At 40.7% G+C, this 18,983-nt stretch overlaps 1 protein-coding gene across 2 annotated transcripts; it reads left to right on the top strand.

The window, feature by feature from the left end:
- Positions 1 to 279: 279 nt before the first annotated feature.
- RWDD3 (RWD domain containing 3) lies at positions 280 to 16,366 on the top strand. 2 transcript variants are annotated; one of them, XM_004378771.2, is made up of 4 exons: positions 280 to 411; positions 13,380 to 13,867; positions 15,748 to 15,863; positions 15,961 to 16,366. In XM_004378771.2, the coding sequence occupies exons 1-4, from the start codon at positions 327 to 329 to the stop codon at positions 16,073 to 16,075; spliced, it is 804 nt and encodes a 267-aa protein (XP_004378828.1). In that variant the 5' UTR covers positions 280 to 326; the 3' UTR covers positions 16,076 to 16,366. The 2 variants fall into 2 exon arrangements, with proteins under 2 accessions (XP_004378828.1, XP_023589242.1); XM_023733474.1 differs by lacking the exon at positions 15,961 to 16,366 and having other exon boundaries at positions 327 to 411; positions 13,380 to 13,820; positions 15,748 to 15,918.
- Positions 16,367 to 18,983: the final 2,617 nt, after the last annotated feature.

An 18,983-nucleotide genomic window follows, 5' to 3' on the forward strand; every position in this document is an offset into this window, starting at 1 on the left:
GCTCCCCCATGGCTCCTTAGGACTCCGAAAAAAATCCTAAACCAGGGACTAAGCCTTCCTTCTGGAGTTAGTATGCCGCAGTGGGCCTCAATGGGGCTGCCGGGCCGGACGCCTAAGGCATCTCCATCCTGCTCCCTCCGGGTCCTGCGCCGCGGCCCCGCCCCCTTCCCGCCGGCCCGCCGCGCGCTGCGGAGGTGCGGGGCGCCCTCCGGTGGCGGCTTGGCCGCGTTGCTCTGGGCCGGTGGAGGCACGGGCGGCGGCGGCGGCGGCGGTGGCGGCGGCGGTGGCGGAAGGGGCGGTGTCTGAAACGGCAGGGTCGCGCGGCCATGGCCGAGCCTGTGCGGGACGAACTGTCGGCCCTGGCCGCGATTTTCTGCGGGCAGGACGAGTGGGAGGTGCTGAACCGCTCAGGTGACTATTCCCGCGCCGAGGGACTAGGCGCCCTCCGACGCACTGGCCGCCCGTGCTCTCCCCGGCGCCCCTTCTCCCAGCCTGGGCTCCCTGCCCCGGGGCGGGGTCCTCGCCGCTTCCTCCTCCCCGCGCGGGGCGGAAAGGAATGGGGCCCACACCTGGCAGCCGTTTTAGTTGAATGAATGAAATGACACACACCGGGGACTGGAGTGTGAGGCGACCCCCTAAAACGTGAATAGAGTGTTCGCATCTCTGCAGTGAACGAAGAACAAGGTGTCCATGTCTGCGGTGGCATTCCGCCCCTTCTGTCCCGCGTTGGTCCCATTTCTGAACCCGCCCAACTGCTTGCCCTGCGCTTGAGCTGTGTGTGCCCGCCGGCCTGAATCTTCTACCCCACGCTTTCCTGGCCAACTATTTATCCTTCAGATCTCACCCTAAAAGAGGCCTGTCCTGACGTCCCTAGCTTAAATTCAGCTTCCCCAAATTGCATTACGTTCTTTAACTTCGTAGCACTCACCACAGTTTTAACTATATATGGGTATTTGGTTGTCTTTAATTGTATAGGAGCGAGGACCTCGTCTGTTTTGTAGTTGCAAAACCTCAGGCACCTAGAACAGGCACGTGGTAGGTAGTTAGTAAATGTTGAATGAATTATTAAACCTGTGCTCAACAGTGGTAGAATTCTCCCCTTCCATGCAGGAGACCTTCTCAGCCAGTGGACCTCATGGGCAGCCACCAACTGTCTGTTAGTGGAGGCTTGTGTGTTACTATGATGCTGAACTGGTTTCAGTGGAGCTTCCGGAATAAGACAACTAGGAAGAAAGGCCTGGTGTTCTACTTTTGAAAATGAGCCAGCAAAAACCCACAATCGTCCGATCTGCAGCCTTCATAGGGATAGTGCCGTTACGCTGGAGCATTTCCTACCACTGTGCTTGGGATCACCATCAGTCAGATGGGACTCCATGGCAGCTAACAACAACTTGTTGAACCTTATGCTTGCAAGTGATGGCTTGTTTCTGCAGACTTTTTTTAGCCTGCTAAAAGGTGGTTGCCAGTTAGAGGCTCTTCCCCGAAAAGAGCATTAATTCATTCAGTGCACGTATTTTGAATCCCAACTTCTTGCAAACATGGACAGGGGTTCAAAGATGAGGAAGGCATTGCCCATGTCTTCTAGGAGCTTAAATAGCCTAGAAAGTTTCTTTTGAATATTTTTTAGCGATAACTAAAACTTATTCTGTCCCAGTCTGTGGCTTCTATTTAAACAAAACAAACTCAGTTTATGAAGAAGTGCAGTGATGCAGATAATTCTCAATTTTCACTTAGCTTTCAAATGCTTTATGTAAATTTGGGGGCATGGGATTTACCCTTCTAATGTTATGTTTCAACTACTGTTAAAATTGGCTTTCTGATCATATATTGGTTGACCTTTAAGAAGGTAGTCTAAAATGGGCTGGATGTTGTGAGAAAGCCGTCTAGAATTAAGATATTTTTATGGCATCCACGTGGTATGTTATTCACACACATATCGAGAATTGACTCCTTTTCATTTATTTTTTCTTGCATTCGCTCGCCCACACACGTTCACGGAGCACGTTATATTCAGGCACTGCGAACCTATTACTGTACTGTTGCTGCTTTCCTTTTAGTTCTTAGCCTGTCTTGTATTTTTTTGAAACAATTGTTTACAATCTATATGAAAAGGTTTACTCTTTTTTTTTATTTTTTAAAATGCTTTCTTGTCATCCCCTCTTCTGATTGGATAGCATTCCTGATTCTACGATATCATTTTCTGCCTGCCTTGCTCTCTTTATTGATAATTATGTCTGCCTGAGGCAGCTAATTGAAAGGATCATCTGTTTTCCTAAATTCCTTTACTGTGGCTCAACTGGGAATGTCCTGGAAAAGTGAACCCGTGCTTTTTCTATCATACCTTAAACAGGATGGTGCGGTAGTGGTCTGGGTCATGAGTACACTGCTGACTTGTCAGAGAAACCCCCCCAAAAATAAGCATAGAAAAAAGATAGCAGTTTTTTTAAATACTGAGAACACTGTGAACCCTTTGTCTGCTGTTAAATTGAGCATGTCTTTCAAGCCATGCCTCCTAATTAATTTAATTCAGTGTTCTGGCATCAATAAGTAATTGAATTATAAAAGAAGTCAGTGTAACAACGTAGGACATTTTGTTGCTGAAAGGTTCATTGGAGAGTAGAACAATTCAGTGACTGAAATAGGGATGTTTGATGTTGACAGCTGGGAATTAAAGGCAAGGTAAGGACCTCTTTACCAGACCAGAATAAAGGGTGGTAGGTAGGGAACTGGCTGCCATTCTTGCTGTCACTGTCAGGTTGAGTTGGAGGATATAAGCTTGATACTTGTCGTGGGTTGAATTGTGGTCCCCAAAAAGATATGATCAAGTCCTAACGCCTGGTACCTGTGAATGTGACCCTATTTGGAAATAGGGTCTTTGCAGATGTAATCAAGTTATGATGAGGTCAGTCTGGATGAGTTGTTGTTAGGAGCTGACTCATAGCGACCCCTTGTGACAGAGTAGAACTGCCCCACAGGGTTTTCTAGGCTGTAATCTTTATGGAAGCAGATTGCCATGTCTTTCTCCCACAGAGCTGCTGGGTGGGTTCGAACTGCCAATCTTTTGTTTAGCAGCTGAGTGCTTAACCGTTGTGCCACTAGGTCTCCTCTACTGGATTAGCGTGGGCCTGAATCCAGTACCTGGTGTCCTTATAAGAAGAGGGAAATTGGAGACAGAGACACGGGGAGAAGGACATGTGAAGACAAAGGCAGAGAATCAAGTGATACAGCTGCAAGCCAAGGAACGCCAAGGATTGCTGGGCAAACACAAGAAACTAGGAAAGAGGCAAGGAAGGATCGTCTCCTGGAGCTTTCAGAGAAATCATGGCCCTGCCAACACCTTGATTTTAGACTTCTAGCCTCCAAAACTGAGAGAGTAAATTTCTCTTGTTTTATACCACCCAATTTGTGGTACTTTGTTATGGCAGCTTCAGAATACAATACCGGGACACTCAGAATGCCTTCACTTGCTCCCTAGCCTTCCCCAAATAAGCTCTCCCTGTTGCCACTGGAATCAGGAGAATGTTACAGAGGGATTGCACTTCTGGTGACAAGATAGCCCAGGAGGGCTCAGGCTCCAACCCAGGGGTCAACTATTAAGGCCATAAAATTGAAGAGGCTGCGTAATTGGATTCAGTTTAGCTGGGTTAATTTATGCTGAGAATTTTAAAGACTTCTCTATACTGTGGCCTCTTTACAATGGTTATAGTAAGATCATAGTAAAAAGCACCAGGTGTAACTATGTCTTATGGGTGCAAATTCTGTAAGCCCCCACACTCCTGTCTACCAGGGAGGGCTGCGCGTGGGTCAAGTCAGAGATGTCCTGTCCCTCCTTGTGTGGTACTGTCAGTCTAGGTACCAGTTTAATGGAGTCACCTACCATGTGCCTGATACTCCAGTACATCTTGCTCGGTGAGAGGTACTCTTAGCCTTATTTTACAGAGAAGACAACATGCTCAGTCTGTTTAAATAACCAGCAGGCTCCAGAGTGTATGGACCCTTGCACTGCATTGTGCATTAACCCATTGTTCCTTGATAGAGTTGGTGCTGCAGCTTCAGGAAACAATTGTTAGAGAGCAAGGATAACACTGTCCAGAGAGAGAGAAGCAATAGCGAGCACCCAGAGAAAGGACACGGGCATGACGCAAATTATGTTCAGAGAAATTCTGAAGAGGATGTTTGTGTGTACGTATCTACAAGATAGGTGAAATTGGTATCGTTTGTTATTTATCTTGGTTTTCCTGATGGGGAAATTGAGCATTCCAGAGATTACATAGCTATAGTCAATGTCCATTTTATGTAGGAGTTGAGTCTCTGGAAATTATAGATTCCAAACTGGTAAAGTAGGAGATGTTTAATACATCTGTAATGTGTTTCCACAGTAGCTGCAGAGTGAGGTTTCGTGTTCTTCTAACACTAGCGCTCCGATTGGATTGAGCCCTCTTGTAAAATGAATCCTGACTGTAACACATCGTCTGATCAGCTCTTGTTACCTGTTGAGTGCTGAGCTCACCTCTGTAAAACTGGTTCAGCCTTGAACTTCACTTCACTTTAGCTTCATTTATTTTCAATTGTTTTTTGTAACCATATCTTAAGCCTATATATAAAAGTCCAGCTGAAACATACCAACAAGCACTAGTGTAAGGGTACTTGCAGTGAGTGGCCTGGGAGGAGGAGGAAAGATAATCCAGTGCACGTGAAGTATGGGAGGGTGTTGGGCTTCCTAGTGGTTTTTGCTAAAGTCTTGCTTTGTTGTTAGGTGTCGTTAGTCCTGCTTTAAGGGTATGTAAAAATTGAGGTGGGGGCAGGGAGAAGAAAGGCAAGTATAGAGAAAATCAGCTGTATGTGGTAGGCAAATGATTTCTTAATGGGCGCTATATGAATGGTGAAGAACTCATTCTCTTTATTTGCATTTTCTCTTCCATTGTCTTTTGTCGTAGGACAGCATTTCTTGAGCTTGTATTGTGTGTTGTAGACTATGAAGTAGAGGGAGACCTTACAAATAACTTTTAGTGTGGAACTGGGAGTTCAGTTTTCATAGTCTGAGTTTCTGTTTGGAGTGTGGTTAGGAGCATGTTTTCTGTCATGTATTTGTAAGAATAAGTTTTGAAGCCTATTTCAGTTTGTGTTTTAGTTAGTTATGAAATTGATCCACTTATAAGGTAAGGCAGAGTGACTTAGTAAAAAAACTGTAATAAATGTGTATGTGAACATTAACCAGAAGGTAAGACCTACATCTTTTGGTAGTGTCTTTAGGACAGATCAAAATGGTCTAGTCTTGTAATCTGTAAGAATTCTAGTTTTCTAGGGCATTAGCTTCCTAGGATAAGGAGCCCTGGTGGTGCAATGGTTAAGTGCTCAGCTGTTAACCAAAAAGGTTGACTATTTGAACCCACCAGCTGCTCTGCAAGAGAAAGATGTGGCAGTCTGCTTCCATAAAGATTACAGCCTTGGAAACCCTATATGGGGGCAGTTCTGCTCTGTCCTGTAGGGTCACTGTGAATCGGAATCGACTGGATGGCAATAAGTTTTTGGTTTAGCTCTGTAGGGCGTAAATGTTTATTGAGTATGATGGGTTTGTGAGTTAAAGTTAGTGACTAGAGTTTTTGTAGGCCAGGGTAGGGCAGAGATTAGCATTAAATTTAGAGCACAATTATTTTTCAGTTAATCCACTGTTTCTAAGATGTTAATCTTACAGCATATAGGGTCAACATTGTTTTGTTTTTTAGGAGGAAAAACAAGAAAACAAAAATCAAACTGATAATACGAGTGTTAAAAAAGGGCCAGTTTAATTATAAGTACAAACGAGGATGGAAGGTAGGATACATGCTTCTAGAGTTGGCTATCAGGTTGATTCCAACTCCTTGTCATTCCTGGCATAGTAGACTATATGATTGTCTGATTCAGAATGGCCAATACCAGTCCATTTAAGCTCACTAATTAATGCCTAGGATATCGATCTTTATGCGTTCCATTTCATTTTTGACGATTTCCAGTTTTCCTAGATTCATACTTCGTACATTCCACATTCTGATTATTAATGGATGTTTGCAGCTGTTTCTTCTCATTTTGAGTCGTGCCACATCATCAGATGAAGGTCCCGAAAGCTTGACTCCATCCACGTCATTAAGGTCAACTCTACTTTGAGGAGGCAACTCTTCCCCAGTCGTCTTTTGAGTGCCTTCCAACCTGGAAGGCTCATCTTCTGGCACTATATCAGACAATGTTCTGCTGCTGTTCATAAGGTTTTCACTGGCTAATTCTTTTCAGAAGTAGACTGCTGCCAGGTCCTTCTTCCTAGTCTGCTTTATTGTGAAGCTCAGCTGAAACCTGTCCATGGGTGACCCTGCTGGTATCTGAATACTGGTGGCATAGGCCAGCATCACAGCAACATACAAGCCCCCACAGTACGACAAATTGACAGACAGGTTGGGGAGCGACCCTGTAGGTCAGAGTAGAACTGCCGCATAGGATTTCCAAGGAGTAACTGGTGGATTCGAACTGCTGACCTTTTGGTTAGCAGCCAAACTCTTAACCACTTCGCCACCAGGGCTCTGTTTGCTGACTAGGACCAGGAAATAACTGAGAGAGAAAAATGAAAATTGGTAAGGATTTGAGTGACCAGCTCAATAGGCTTTCAAGACTTATATCTCCCAGGACTGCCTGTTTTGGTCTGTTATTTCGCTGCGCTGAGGAGGAATAGGTGGGCATTTGTACTGCATCATCATCAAGAGGATTCTTGCTAGAGTAGAAAAGGTTGCTGTGTAGCCACAGACACTGTATTAGTTTCCTGTGGCTGGTGTAACAAATTAGCCCAGCTCTTAACCACTGCGCCACTAGGGCTTCACCAAAAACTTAGTGACTTAAAACAGCACACGTTTATTCTCTTACAGTTCTGGAGGTCAGAATTCTGAATTCAGTCTCCATGAGCAGAGATCAAGGTGTTGGCAGGGCTGTGCTCTCTCTAGAGGCTCTTGGGGAGAATTCGTGTCCTTGCCTTTTCCAGCTTTTAGAGCTACATTACTTGCATTACTTGACTTGTGTCCCCTTACTCTGTCTTCAAAGCCATCAGCGAAGCATCTTGCTTCAGTGGTCATATTGCCATCTTTTTCTGTGGTCAAATCTCCCTATGTCTTTTATGACATTTGTGATTAAAGCGATCGACTGCTAACTGAAAGGTCAGTGGTTCGAAACCACCAGCGGCTCTGTGGGAGAGAAATGTGGCAGTCTGCTTCTGTAGAGAGTTACAGCCTGGGAACCCCTATGGGATTGCTATGAGTCGGAATCAGCTCAACAGCAGTGGGTTTTGGGTTGGTGTGATTACCACCCAAATAATCAAGGATAATTTCCCCATCTCAGGTCCTTCAGTTAATCACATCTGCAAATGTCCTTTGGCGTATAAAGTAACATTCACAGGAGGTTAGGATGTGGATATCTTTGGGGGCCATTGTTTAGCTTACCTCAGGTACCAAGGACTTCTGCATCAGTGAGATTCATGCTTATAAGCTAGCTGCATAATTCTAAGAGATGTGTAACTGTAAAATTTAAAAGTTTCTAATAACCCATTGCTTTTTGGTTATTGTTTAAAAAAGAATATTGAGATATTCCAGTGATAGGGAAAATAGTTGGTACGTTTCAACTCTAATAATTCTGAGTATGAAAAATGCCATAAAAGAAGTTCAAAGTACCATGGAAATCATAAGGCAGGTTTTAGAGAGGTGCCTTAAAGATCGACAAAGATTCTAGTAGGTGGAAAGTGGAGAGTTAAGGTCCTTCTGGCCAACAAGAGCAAGGGCCTGGAGATGGGAAAACACAGACTGTGTTCAAGGCACTGTGTAAAGTGGGTTAGTTGAAGAAAAGAGTAAGGAAAAAAAGCTAGAATGGTAAATGGCCTTTATATTGTGGCTGACCTCGGGTGTTCGATGGAGGAGATCGTATTTTGTCAGCAGGGAGTTGTTTTGAGCAGGGTTATATATATATAAATGAGGGGGCAGTGGTAGTTCAGTGGTAGAATTCTTGCCTTCCATGCGGGAGACCCGGGTTTCATTGCTGTACCGTGTGGCCCAAGGCCTCAGACGTACAAAAACACTCTTATCGGGCAGAATATTCCTGCAGCTCTTAGCTCATCTCCTAGGAGCTGGCCAGGGGCCAGTCCTGAAGACAAGACTTTTTTTGGGGGGGTAGGGGGATGTGCAGGGTTTGAGTAATCTAGCCTGCTCAGTTAACCTTTCTTCTACTGTGGCAGTTAGTAGGTCACTGGTAAAGTTTGAGAAAGAAGCTTCGGAGAGAAGTGATGGTAGAAGCCACAGTATAAGTACTTTAAGGAAAGGCTGGTTTATGGGAAAGTGGATGCAGGGTGTGAGACTTATATTTTAAGACCGAGAATGAAAGGACAGAGAATAGTAATCTATAGCTTAAGGGAATTAGTAGCATTGGGTTTTATTTTTTGGAACAAACCAAAAAAAAAAAAAAAAAAACAAAAACCAAAAAACAAAACTGTTGCTGTCAAGTCGGATTTTGACTCATAGAGACCCTGTAGGACAGAGTAAAACTGCCCCATAGGGTTTCCAAGGAGTGGCTGGTGGATTTGAACTGCAGAGCTTTTGGTTAGCAGCCGAACAAGGAAATGGTAAATATTTTTGTGAGGAGAAGGAAACAGTAGAGAGGGAGGGATAGAAAGTGTAAGCACAAGAGAAATGGTAATAACTGGAACAAAATCTTAGAGATGGTAGGGTTCACTGTGGGAAGGGCGGAAGGCATGTCTTTCTCAGAGAGAAGAATGAAAGAGAGAGAGCAAGTGAAAAAAGTATGTACATAACTGTCAAGAAACAAGCAGTTCCTAAGCAGCAGTGACTACGGCAGCTGCTAGGTTGGCTAGTATACTTCCATAGAGTTGGCTGGTTAAGGAGACAGTGAGCTCAAATGGATTTAGACAGTTTATTACTCACAGCACAGCAGGCAGCATGAGCTTCATGTTCGCATCAGCTTTCCCTTGTCTCCCAAGCCCGTGGGGAGATGTGGAGGTGGCCCAAGTGGACACTGCACACTCAGTGGATCTGTGTCTCAGCTGAGGAACCCTGAGCTACAAAACCCCCAATCCCATAAGGGGGCAGCTAGCAATGCTGCCCAACCTTTGTCCTGGAGGAATAGGTTTTCTTTATCATACTGATCAGGAAACAAATCTGCCCTCTCACTCTTGGAGACAGCTTCCAAGGCTGCCTGTTATGCAGATATCCTTCAGCAAAGCTGTCAGTGCCCTTTGCTCAGAAGACCTTCAGAAATGTCAGACCCATAGAGAATTATGTCTCAACTATGTGTGTTTGTATTTATATGTATATACAATTGATTCTTGTTATTCGCAGTGGTTAGGTTCAGTAAAGTCACTGCAAACACTGAATTAGCAAATACTGAACCATTGCTCATAAGGGAAATAAAGGGTTAGCTTGCTGTGAGCCTCTGCTGACAATATTTTCGTCAGTTCTTCAAAACATAACCTTGTTTTATGTGTATTTCTGTTTAAAGACACCTTATTTAATACACAGTTTTGATTGACTAACGTGGAACTCATGGCCAACAGCACCATAACTCATGCCTGAATGAAGCTTATCTAACATACCTGTTTTCTTTGTAAGGCACATCTCAACCTTCTTGTGCTTAGGAATACTAGACAGCACTTCAGAATTATGCTTGGGGGCCATTTTAAACAACAACATCACCAGCAAAAAGCACAGACTTGCACTAAGTAGACTGTGAAAAGGACACTTGTTTATAGTATGAGAGCCGAAACAAGAAGGCAGAACATTGCCTTGTTTGACCTCAGCTGGGAATGTATACATTGGGCAACTCAAAATTTTTACTGCTCTGTGCATGTTTGCAAATGTCTGGGAAAGTGCTGCAAGTATTGATTTTGGGGTTATAATATTAGTGAGTAGGCAAATTCGCAAGTATGGAATCCGAAAATAATGAGGATCAACTCAGTGTGTATTTATAAAGAGATTTAAGGTGTAGAAAGAGCAGTTGAAGAAGATTACTTTGGATATGTCAACCTTTTCATATTATGACACGTTGGATTGAGTCATATAGCAGGATCTGGGTCTTACCCGTTGTTTTTCTTCAGAGCCTAGTACAGTGCCTTGGGCCTAGTAGGTGCACAGTGAGTGTTTACTGATAGACAACCTGTAAAAATTTTACCTCCCCTTTGAGACAGGATGTAGACTCCCTAGATGATTTCTGGAGAGTATATTTAGCCCAATGATCATATGTTATCTACAGGTCTATTTATAACATCCATTTCACATAACAAAAGGTACTGATGTCACAAGTGTGTTTTGATAAAGTAATATTTAAAAGTGTAAGTAACTCGGTGGAAGAAAGAAGGTTTTTTTTTGTAAAGCAAAAAGAAAGTTTTATTCGGCATATATTCAAAAAGGCAAAAGTGGGAAATGGACAACCATGCTGCCAGAGCCATGTCTGTCCGAGTCCAAGGAAGTACCACAGAACAGACAAAAGTGGGAAAACGGACAAGCATGCTGCCACAGCCATGTCTGCCTGAGTCCAAGGAACATTACAGAATAGGCAAGAGTGGGAAAATGGACAAACATGCTGCCACAGCCATGTCTGCCTGAGTCCAAGGAACATTACAGAATAGGCAAGAATGGGAAAACGGACAAGCATGCTGCCATAGCCATGTCTGCCCGAGTCCAAGGAACCATTACAGAGCCATCAGTATATATTAACATTACAAATGGGCAAAACAATCGAAAGCTTCACAGATTGTCTAGAAATTGTGATCCTACATTTTGAATTATCTTTCATAACAGTCATTGGTACAGGTTTCAGTAACGACAGTCAGGAGGGTCTTCATTGGTCCAACAAATTTCTATTCACTAAATGCTAATAGAAAAAGATAAATGTGGGAAGTCTTTTGTATTCTATTTGATTGGCTTTAGGTGAAAGGTTCCCTAAAAGATACTTTCCAAGATTATCTTAGCTATTGTCTTTATACCTCAGGGCCCAGTTGATGTGTCCTTGTGAGTTGTTGTGAGCCCTTGTGAGCCCAGCTCCAGCTGGGTCACATTCTCTATGCTCGAGGACTAGGAATAATTACTCCAATATTATTTCCTAAATCATTCCCTCCTTTTGATCAGAGATTTGAGGTAACACTTTGATGATTAATCCCTGGACTTAGTCGAGTTCCTAGATGGTGGCCATTGCAGGCTCTTTAAACTGACGGTGCTGGTTTTCTGCTGGATACCATCTGGTTCTTCACCAGGTTATTAAGTAAGAGTGTTGTTATCAATTGCATTGCCAGAGTGAGCAGACACAATGTACATCAACATTATAGCCTGAGGCCTTCTTTTGCCTTTTAGGTGTGTAAAACAATAGAAAATAAATTTTATTATGCCTAATACTATCAGGATATAGACCAAGAATATTACTATTCCTTGTTATAGTGATTTAGCCCATGTACTTACTCCTGATGGTAACCAACCAAACAAATCTGGTGTTTGTAAGAGTGTTACAGTGTGTAACCAAATAGCTTGCTCTCTCATTCTATGTCTATCTTGTTCTACTTCTGTGTTATTTATCCAAATGTAACAAGAGGTATTTGCTTCAGCACAGACTACACTAATAAAAAAATCTAAGGCTGTTTTGTTACCTCATGTCGGCTTGGCTTATGAGATCAGAGCTCACTGTTGTGCTTCCATCTCATCTGTTATTTGTCCCATAATGACTGACAAATTAAAGATTTCTCCAATTCAGATATACCATAACTAGGAATTAAAACTACCAACCATATGCTGAATGTTGGACCAATAGGTTTTCTTCTGACAGAAAGAAGGATTTTGAGAAACTAATGACAGATTGTAGAAAAATGTACTAAGTTAGGTTTGGAAAATTTTTCTTTATACAGCACACATTTTACTTATGTAATACAAATTTACAATATATCATTTTAGTATGGCATTTATAATAGTAATCGCCTGTGTTTCAGGGTAGTGTCCTAAAATAGTAGTGCTCTGCAGTCGATACTGCAGATTCTATTAAGGAAAAACTCTTGTGTAACAGATGTGTCTGGTCCTGTAGGAATCAGTGTCTGTAACAACAGCTTTTGTATAAATGGAATCAGATGGCTAGGAAGCAGTGGTAATGTTCTGTTAGGTTGTTTAAAGTGGAAATATGTTCAGGTTTCAGTTGTTGAAGCTGTTGAGCAGCAATCCAGGTATGAAAATGAGGAAGATTTGACTGCCTCTCTTGTGAAGAAGAGTAAAATAAGGGCACGTGGAGAAAGAAGTAGCGGTAGAGAGAGGCAAGTTAGGTTCAAAGAGATTCATCTGCACCCAGGTCTGTTCTACACTGCTCTTATGATCTGTGCTCTTCTGCTCCCTGCAGAATGAATCAGCCTGACGTTTTATCAACTTTTTGAAAAGTGGGATGAAGTCGTGTGGAACACATCAGAGGGGTGAAGCTGAGCAAATCTGAGAGCAGAGCATTTCATCTCATATCCTGTGGTTGCTTCCCTTACCTTATGGAGCCAGCAGAGGCGGAATTGATGTCCACTCATTTTTAGTGTATCTTGCTACCTTCATGTTACACTGATATTACAGGCAGTCCCCAGATGATGAATAAGTTCCGTTCCTAAATCTCTCTTTAAGTTGAATTTGTACGTAAGTCAGAATAGTTAGGTACAGTTCATCTCTAATATCAGTTAGTCAAATATTTGTCCTAGTATATAGCGTATACCTTTCTATACATAAAAAACATTAAATGAAACACTTCCAGTTACACTAAAACATCTTTAACATAATAATTCATAACTACAGGTTGTATGTAAGTTGGACGTTCATATGTAACAGATTTGAAGTAATAAAAGAGCTCACTGAGGCAGTTACTGTACCATATGCAGTCATCAGTTTCTCTGCAGCTCTCCAGTCACATGGGATTCCAGTGTTTGCCTGGACTTGAACTTGGCACAAAATGACTTTCATTGGATTTAGTGTGTAATTTGTTAAGTAATTACTGGGTTGCTTCTTTGATAGTTCCTAAGAGTTTATTGGGGCTTCCCAGAATTATCAACTAGGTCTGGGTAGAAAAAAATTGTGGGATGAAAAATCTTTCTGGTAATTCTTAATAACAACGAGGTAATAGTAAATGTAAGTACCTGTTCAGTCTGGATGTTGGTGTGCATGAACGCATGTGTGTGGTTGAAGGAAATAATCGGTAAATCATGGCTTTCTTAGCATTTTGTGTTTCTGTACAAAATTAACTCAAAGTTTTCACATGAAAAATAAATTGGCATTTGAATCAAAAATTTTAACTTGTTAATATCCCATTCAAATTGAATTATGTGCAGCTAATGATTATTTTTGGATGCCTTCCAGAAGCAGATGGCACGGTGTTCAGAATTCACACAAAAGCCGAAGGACTTACGGATGTGGATATACCCTTAGAACTGGTGTTTCATTTACCTGTCACTTACCCTTTGTGTCTGCCTGGTATCTCTGTTAACTCTGAATGTCTGACCAGGGCCCAGTGTGCGATGGTGAAAGAGAAATTACTTGAGCAAGCAAAGAACCTTTTGTCGGAACCTATGGTTCACGAGCTTGTTCTTTGGGTTCAGCAGAATCTCAGACACATCCTCAACCAACCGGAAACTGGAGGTGGCAGTGAAGAGTGTACTTTTCCACCGAGCATAACTGTGGACGATGGACTGTGGATAACTCTTTTGCATTTAGATCACATGAGAGCAAAGACCAAATACATCAAGACTGTGGAGAAGTGGGCTTCAGATTTAAGGCTGACAGGAAGACTGATGTTCATGGGTAAAATAATTCTGATTTTACTACAAGGAGACAGAAACAACATCAAGGTGCTAAAAAGTTGAATGTTGAATGTGAATTTTACTATTTTCTGCTTAAAATGGTGTATCTATGAGTGTGTTTTATAACAATGGGACAGATTAATCATTCAGCTGTTTCTGCTTTCACTATTACCATGTTAATGGATCTTCATTTTCTTAAGAATGTCTTCATTAGCTCCTAATTGCAACTACAAACTTGCAAAGCTTGTAGAATAAGCATAAGATTATACTTTTAAAATCATGGTACTTTATGAAAGTGACAGATTATAAAGAAAAATCCCTGTGATAAGAAACATGAGTGTTGTTTCTGTAATTTGCTGTAAGCCTCAACTTTATAAATGTGCACTAAAAGTTTGTGCATGTTAATATTGCTCTCCACAGTTGACATGGCAAGGGGTATATTTGTGGGTAGTCTGCAAAAAATTTAACACTGTGGCAGTTAAAAATACATTCTGTCATTTTAATTTGATATCTGTAGTACCTGGAAAGAAGAGCTTGTCCCTTATAACCAAGGTGTAATGTTAACAGAAGTAGAATCATTAGGGCTGGCAGCTTGTCACCTCCTACCTGACTTTCAGTTTCCGACTGACTTGTCCCAGCAGCTGCTTTCCAGATCATCTTCAGATTTTTCAAGTTCTCATTCTAAACTCATCTAAGCTGTTTTAAGTAGAACCAGATGAGGAAGACTACTTATTTTAAATCTTGAAAGAGCTACAAATCACTTAATGGAGTTTTTGCTTTCAGATAGGTTGGGTCAGGAATAATTACAACTGAATTTATTTAAAACAGATTTAGCTTGTACAAGCTATAATTTTAAAGATTTGTAGAATAATGACCTGCATTTTTCATGATGGACTCTTCCACAAAACTAGTTTAATATTTGATTAAACCGATTAGTGCTGGGTTGCAGCGTATAGGTACAACAAATAATTCAAATTTAATATATATCCTGGGTTGGGGCCTAACAAATGAACCACATATTTTAAGGTTATTTATAGTGTATCTATAAAATTTGATCCTTTTCAGTAATATACTGACTGACAAAAATGAATATAAATTGATTTCCTTGCTCATATTTCCCCAAAAGGCTCAGATTTTTCTTTAAGCCAACTCAGGCATATTAGGCCAAGTGCAGCTGTTTTGCAGATGTTGCTACCCAGATTGGATCTGTCAATTAATTAACAAGTATTTATTCATATAACTTGAATCTTTTGCTATTATATAGAAATTATACTTTTCCTAAGAGTTTTTTTTTTTTTTTTTAAATAGCTGTCTCTAAAGTGGCATTTTATGTAAATATCTTACATTTGTATAAGATGGTATACTAAGATTGAAAATGTACTGGTACATATTTATAGATACCATCAATTTGAAGTGATAAGTGCTATATGCCTATTAACTTCATTCAGATGCTCATTAGTAATAATAATAACAACAGCAGGTATGCTGTTAAGTGTGCCATAGCACTATATGCCAAGCATTCCTGTAGATGCTTTGCTTATAGTAACTCATTTAATCATCACAACTCCCCCATGCGATAGATGCTGTTAGGATTCTTGTTTTATAGAGGAAGTAACTGAGGACAGAGGGTTTAAGTATCCAGCCCAGAGTCAGAGTTACTAGGTGGTCTAGTCCAGATTCATGAGTTGGAATCAACTTGAAGACAACTGGTTTGATTTTTGGTTAGTCTGATTACCTCACTCTTCACTCCTGCAGTCACCAGAACTTTAGGCTGCCAAGTATGTAAAAACTGCACTTAACTCTTAAACTGCTTGATTCAGTAAAGAGACTACTCTTTGTGCATGAAAATAAGCTGCAGGTTTATGGCTCCTTTAAAACTTTGAGACTCAGAGTAAAATATGTATTTAACATACTGCTTTATCATTTAGGAGTACCTGATCCTTCAGAAAACCTCCAAAGTCGATGTGGACTCAAGTGGAAAGAAATGCAAAGAGAAAATGATTAGTGTCCTGTTTGAAACAAAAGTACAGACAGAACACAAAAGGTATAATTTAGTACTATTGCAGACAGAAAAGCAACTGAATCGATAATTACACTCTGACAAATCTAGGCATATCCATGAATTTCTCTTGTATATGCAGGTTTCCAGCATTTGAAGTCAAGGAATATTCATCGTTGGATGAGTTACAAAAGGAATTTGAAATGGCAGGACTTAAGAATCTTTTCTCCGAATTTGTACTTGGGCTGGTGAAATGAAGTGGAAGACAAGAATCTTTTAGTAATGCGGCAGTGTTTTTGTTTTGTTACTTTTGTTGTTTTTTGTATTGGATTTTGAGAGTAGCTTATTGAACTGCTTACACAGGAGCAATTTTGAAGTTTCTGTGAAGCAAAATGATAGACACCATCCTCACTTCAGGAATTACAGCCAATTCTGTTTTTTTTTAATTGTACTTTAGATGAAGGTTTACAGAACAAACTAGCTTCTCATTAAATAATTAGTACACATATTATTGTTTTGTGACACTGGTTACCAAGCCCACGACATGTCAACACTCTCCCTTTCTTGACCTTGAGTTTCCTATTGCCAGCTTTCCTGTCCCCTCCTTCCTTCTCCTCCTTGCCCCTGGGCTGGTGTGCCCATTTAGTCTCATTTTGTTTTATGGGGCTGTCTAATCTTTGGCTGAAGGGTGAACCTCAGGAGTGACTTCATTACTGAGCTAAAAAGGTATCTGGGGGCCATACTCTTCGGGTTTCTCCAGTTTCCTTCAGACCAGTAAGTCTGGTCTTTTTTTTTTTTTTGTGAGTTAGAATTTTGTTCTACATTTTTCTCCAGCTGTCCAGGACCCTCTACTGTGATTCCTGTCAGAACAGTTGGTGGTGGTAGCCGGGCACCATCTGGTTGTGTTGGACTCAGTCTGGTGGAGGCTGTAGTACTTGTGGTTCATTAGTTCTTTGAACTAATCTTTCCCTTATGTCTTTGGTTTCCTTCATTCTCCCTTGCTCCTGATGGGGTGAGACCAGTAGAGTATCTTATATGGCCGCTTACAAGCTTTTAAGACCCCAGACGCTACTCATCAAAGTAGAATGTAGAACATTTTCTTGATAAACTATGCTAGGCCAGTTAAGTTAGATGTTCCCCGAGACCGTGATCCCCACAGCCCTCTGCCCAGTAATTTGGTCCCTCAGGGAGTTTGGATGTGTCCATGGAGCTTCCATGACCTAGACTTGGACAAATTGTGCTGAAAGCCAACTCTGTTTTATGGAAAAATAAAGATTTTTTAAAAACCAACCTATATTGTAATTTTTGCTGGGAAAAGCTAGGGAAAGACAAATATAGAATGATGATTGTAAATGAGCCCTTGTTTTTATATACAAGATTTGTTTGGGACTATGTAATTTTCTGGCTGATTATCTTGTAATGATTTTATAAATGAGCTTTGTTTTCATATTTACTTAAAAAAACACTTTTAGCGTTTGATCGATTTTTTTCCTTTCCAGCTTATTATATCTAATATTTTTAAGTTGAATGTTAAGAAAAATATAACACTTGTTTCTTTGTGGAATTGAATACATTGTTGTTTTGTTTAAATACAAACCAAATAAGTTGTATAGAACTGGATTTACAATTCCTTCCTTTGAGGTCCCACAATGGCCTGGGACTAGGGATCCCTGATAGCACAGTGGTTAGGAGATTGGCTGCTAAACAAAAGGTTGGCAGTTTGAATCCATGTGGGGCAGTTCTGTTGTGCTCTGTGGGGTTGCTATGAGTCATAATCAGCCCGATGGCAGTGGGTTTTTTAGCTAGCTGTAGTACTAGAAAATTGATTTGAAATAAATCCTCATTTGAAAAATTTACCTTCTGGTTTTACAAGGAGAGAAATGTTTCACACAAAATGAACTTGGTCTGCTGGATGGATGAAATTATACAGAGATGCTATTTTTTATTTCTTATGAGCTCTGTAAAAGCATGATAATCTTAAAATATATTTATTATGACTTAAGGAGAGAAGAAGCCATAAAATAAAAGCTTGTGTTAAAGTTTATAACAAAAATGTAAGCAGGCATTTGTGTCTGAGAAAGGATATTTGTGTGCATGAGATCACTTGGGCTTCTGAAATAAGAGGCCAAGTGATGGAAGAAAGGCTAAGTGAATCCCTCTTACTGCAATCTATAAAGTCCACTGATGTCATTATAGAATTATAACTGATGGAAGAGCTAAGTGAGGAAAACTTTGTGGCATGTTGAATAGCGTTTCTTGACAGTGCTGCTCTGTGACCATGGCAGTTCAATCTGATGTCTTATTTTCAGACACCATTGTAATTAAATTATACCGGCCTAAAGTTGCCTTGGAAGACAGGCCTGGCAGCCTGCTTCTGAAAGGTCACAGCCTTGAAAACCCTATGGAGCACAGTTCTACTCTGACACATATGGGGTTGCCATGAGTCGGAATTGTCTCAATGGCGACTAAAAACAACATTGATCGTATTACAGGGCTCTATTAATGAGAGAGGGATTTTTCAAGTTTATTTTATCTCATTTCTGAAGTTTATGATTTTTTCTGGAGAACTGGTAAATGTATTTAGATAATTCTGTGGGAAGAGAATATATGGCAAAGAGATGCTACTCCACTGGCATGCAAAACAGAAAATAGGCTTGAAAATTTTGGAATGGTCACTATTACCCCTTCATTTGATTTAATGTAGTTTTAGTGAAAATTAAAATAGTGAAAAAAAGAACAGAGTTGAGAATATTGACCATGTGGTTGGGACTGATTGAGAGCAATCCAAAATAATAACATTAAAATTTGTCACCATCAAGTCTTTAACAGTAGCAATAGCAGGAGGTTGGGTCTGAATTTGATCACAACACAACTTCTAGTCCTCTTTATTTTACCTTGACTCTTTTCTGCTAAAATGTCTTCCCACTCCATCTTTTGTGATACTTCTTCAAACTTTTATCTTCAAATTTGACTCTTTACCCCTAAAGAAGAGCTAGAATCAGACCAAATTGAATGTTGGTAACGACTTTCTTAAATTTAATCATATTTCTATTTGCTGAAATTATGTAAAAAAAAAGTATTGGTTATGGTTACTTTCTTGAATGTTTGCATCTAAGACTTTCACAAATATGTACACATCAGAATGCAAAACGAAATTTTGACAGT

The sequence above is a fragment of the Trichechus manatus genome, unplaced genomic scaffold, assembly GCF_000243295.1.
Source record: "Trichechus manatus latirostris isolate Lorelei unplaced genomic scaffold, TriManLat1.0 scaffold00058, whole genome shotgun sequence".
Classification (NCBI taxonomy): Eukaryota; Metazoa; Chordata; class Mammalia; order Sirenia; family Trichechidae; genus Trichechus; species Trichechus manatus.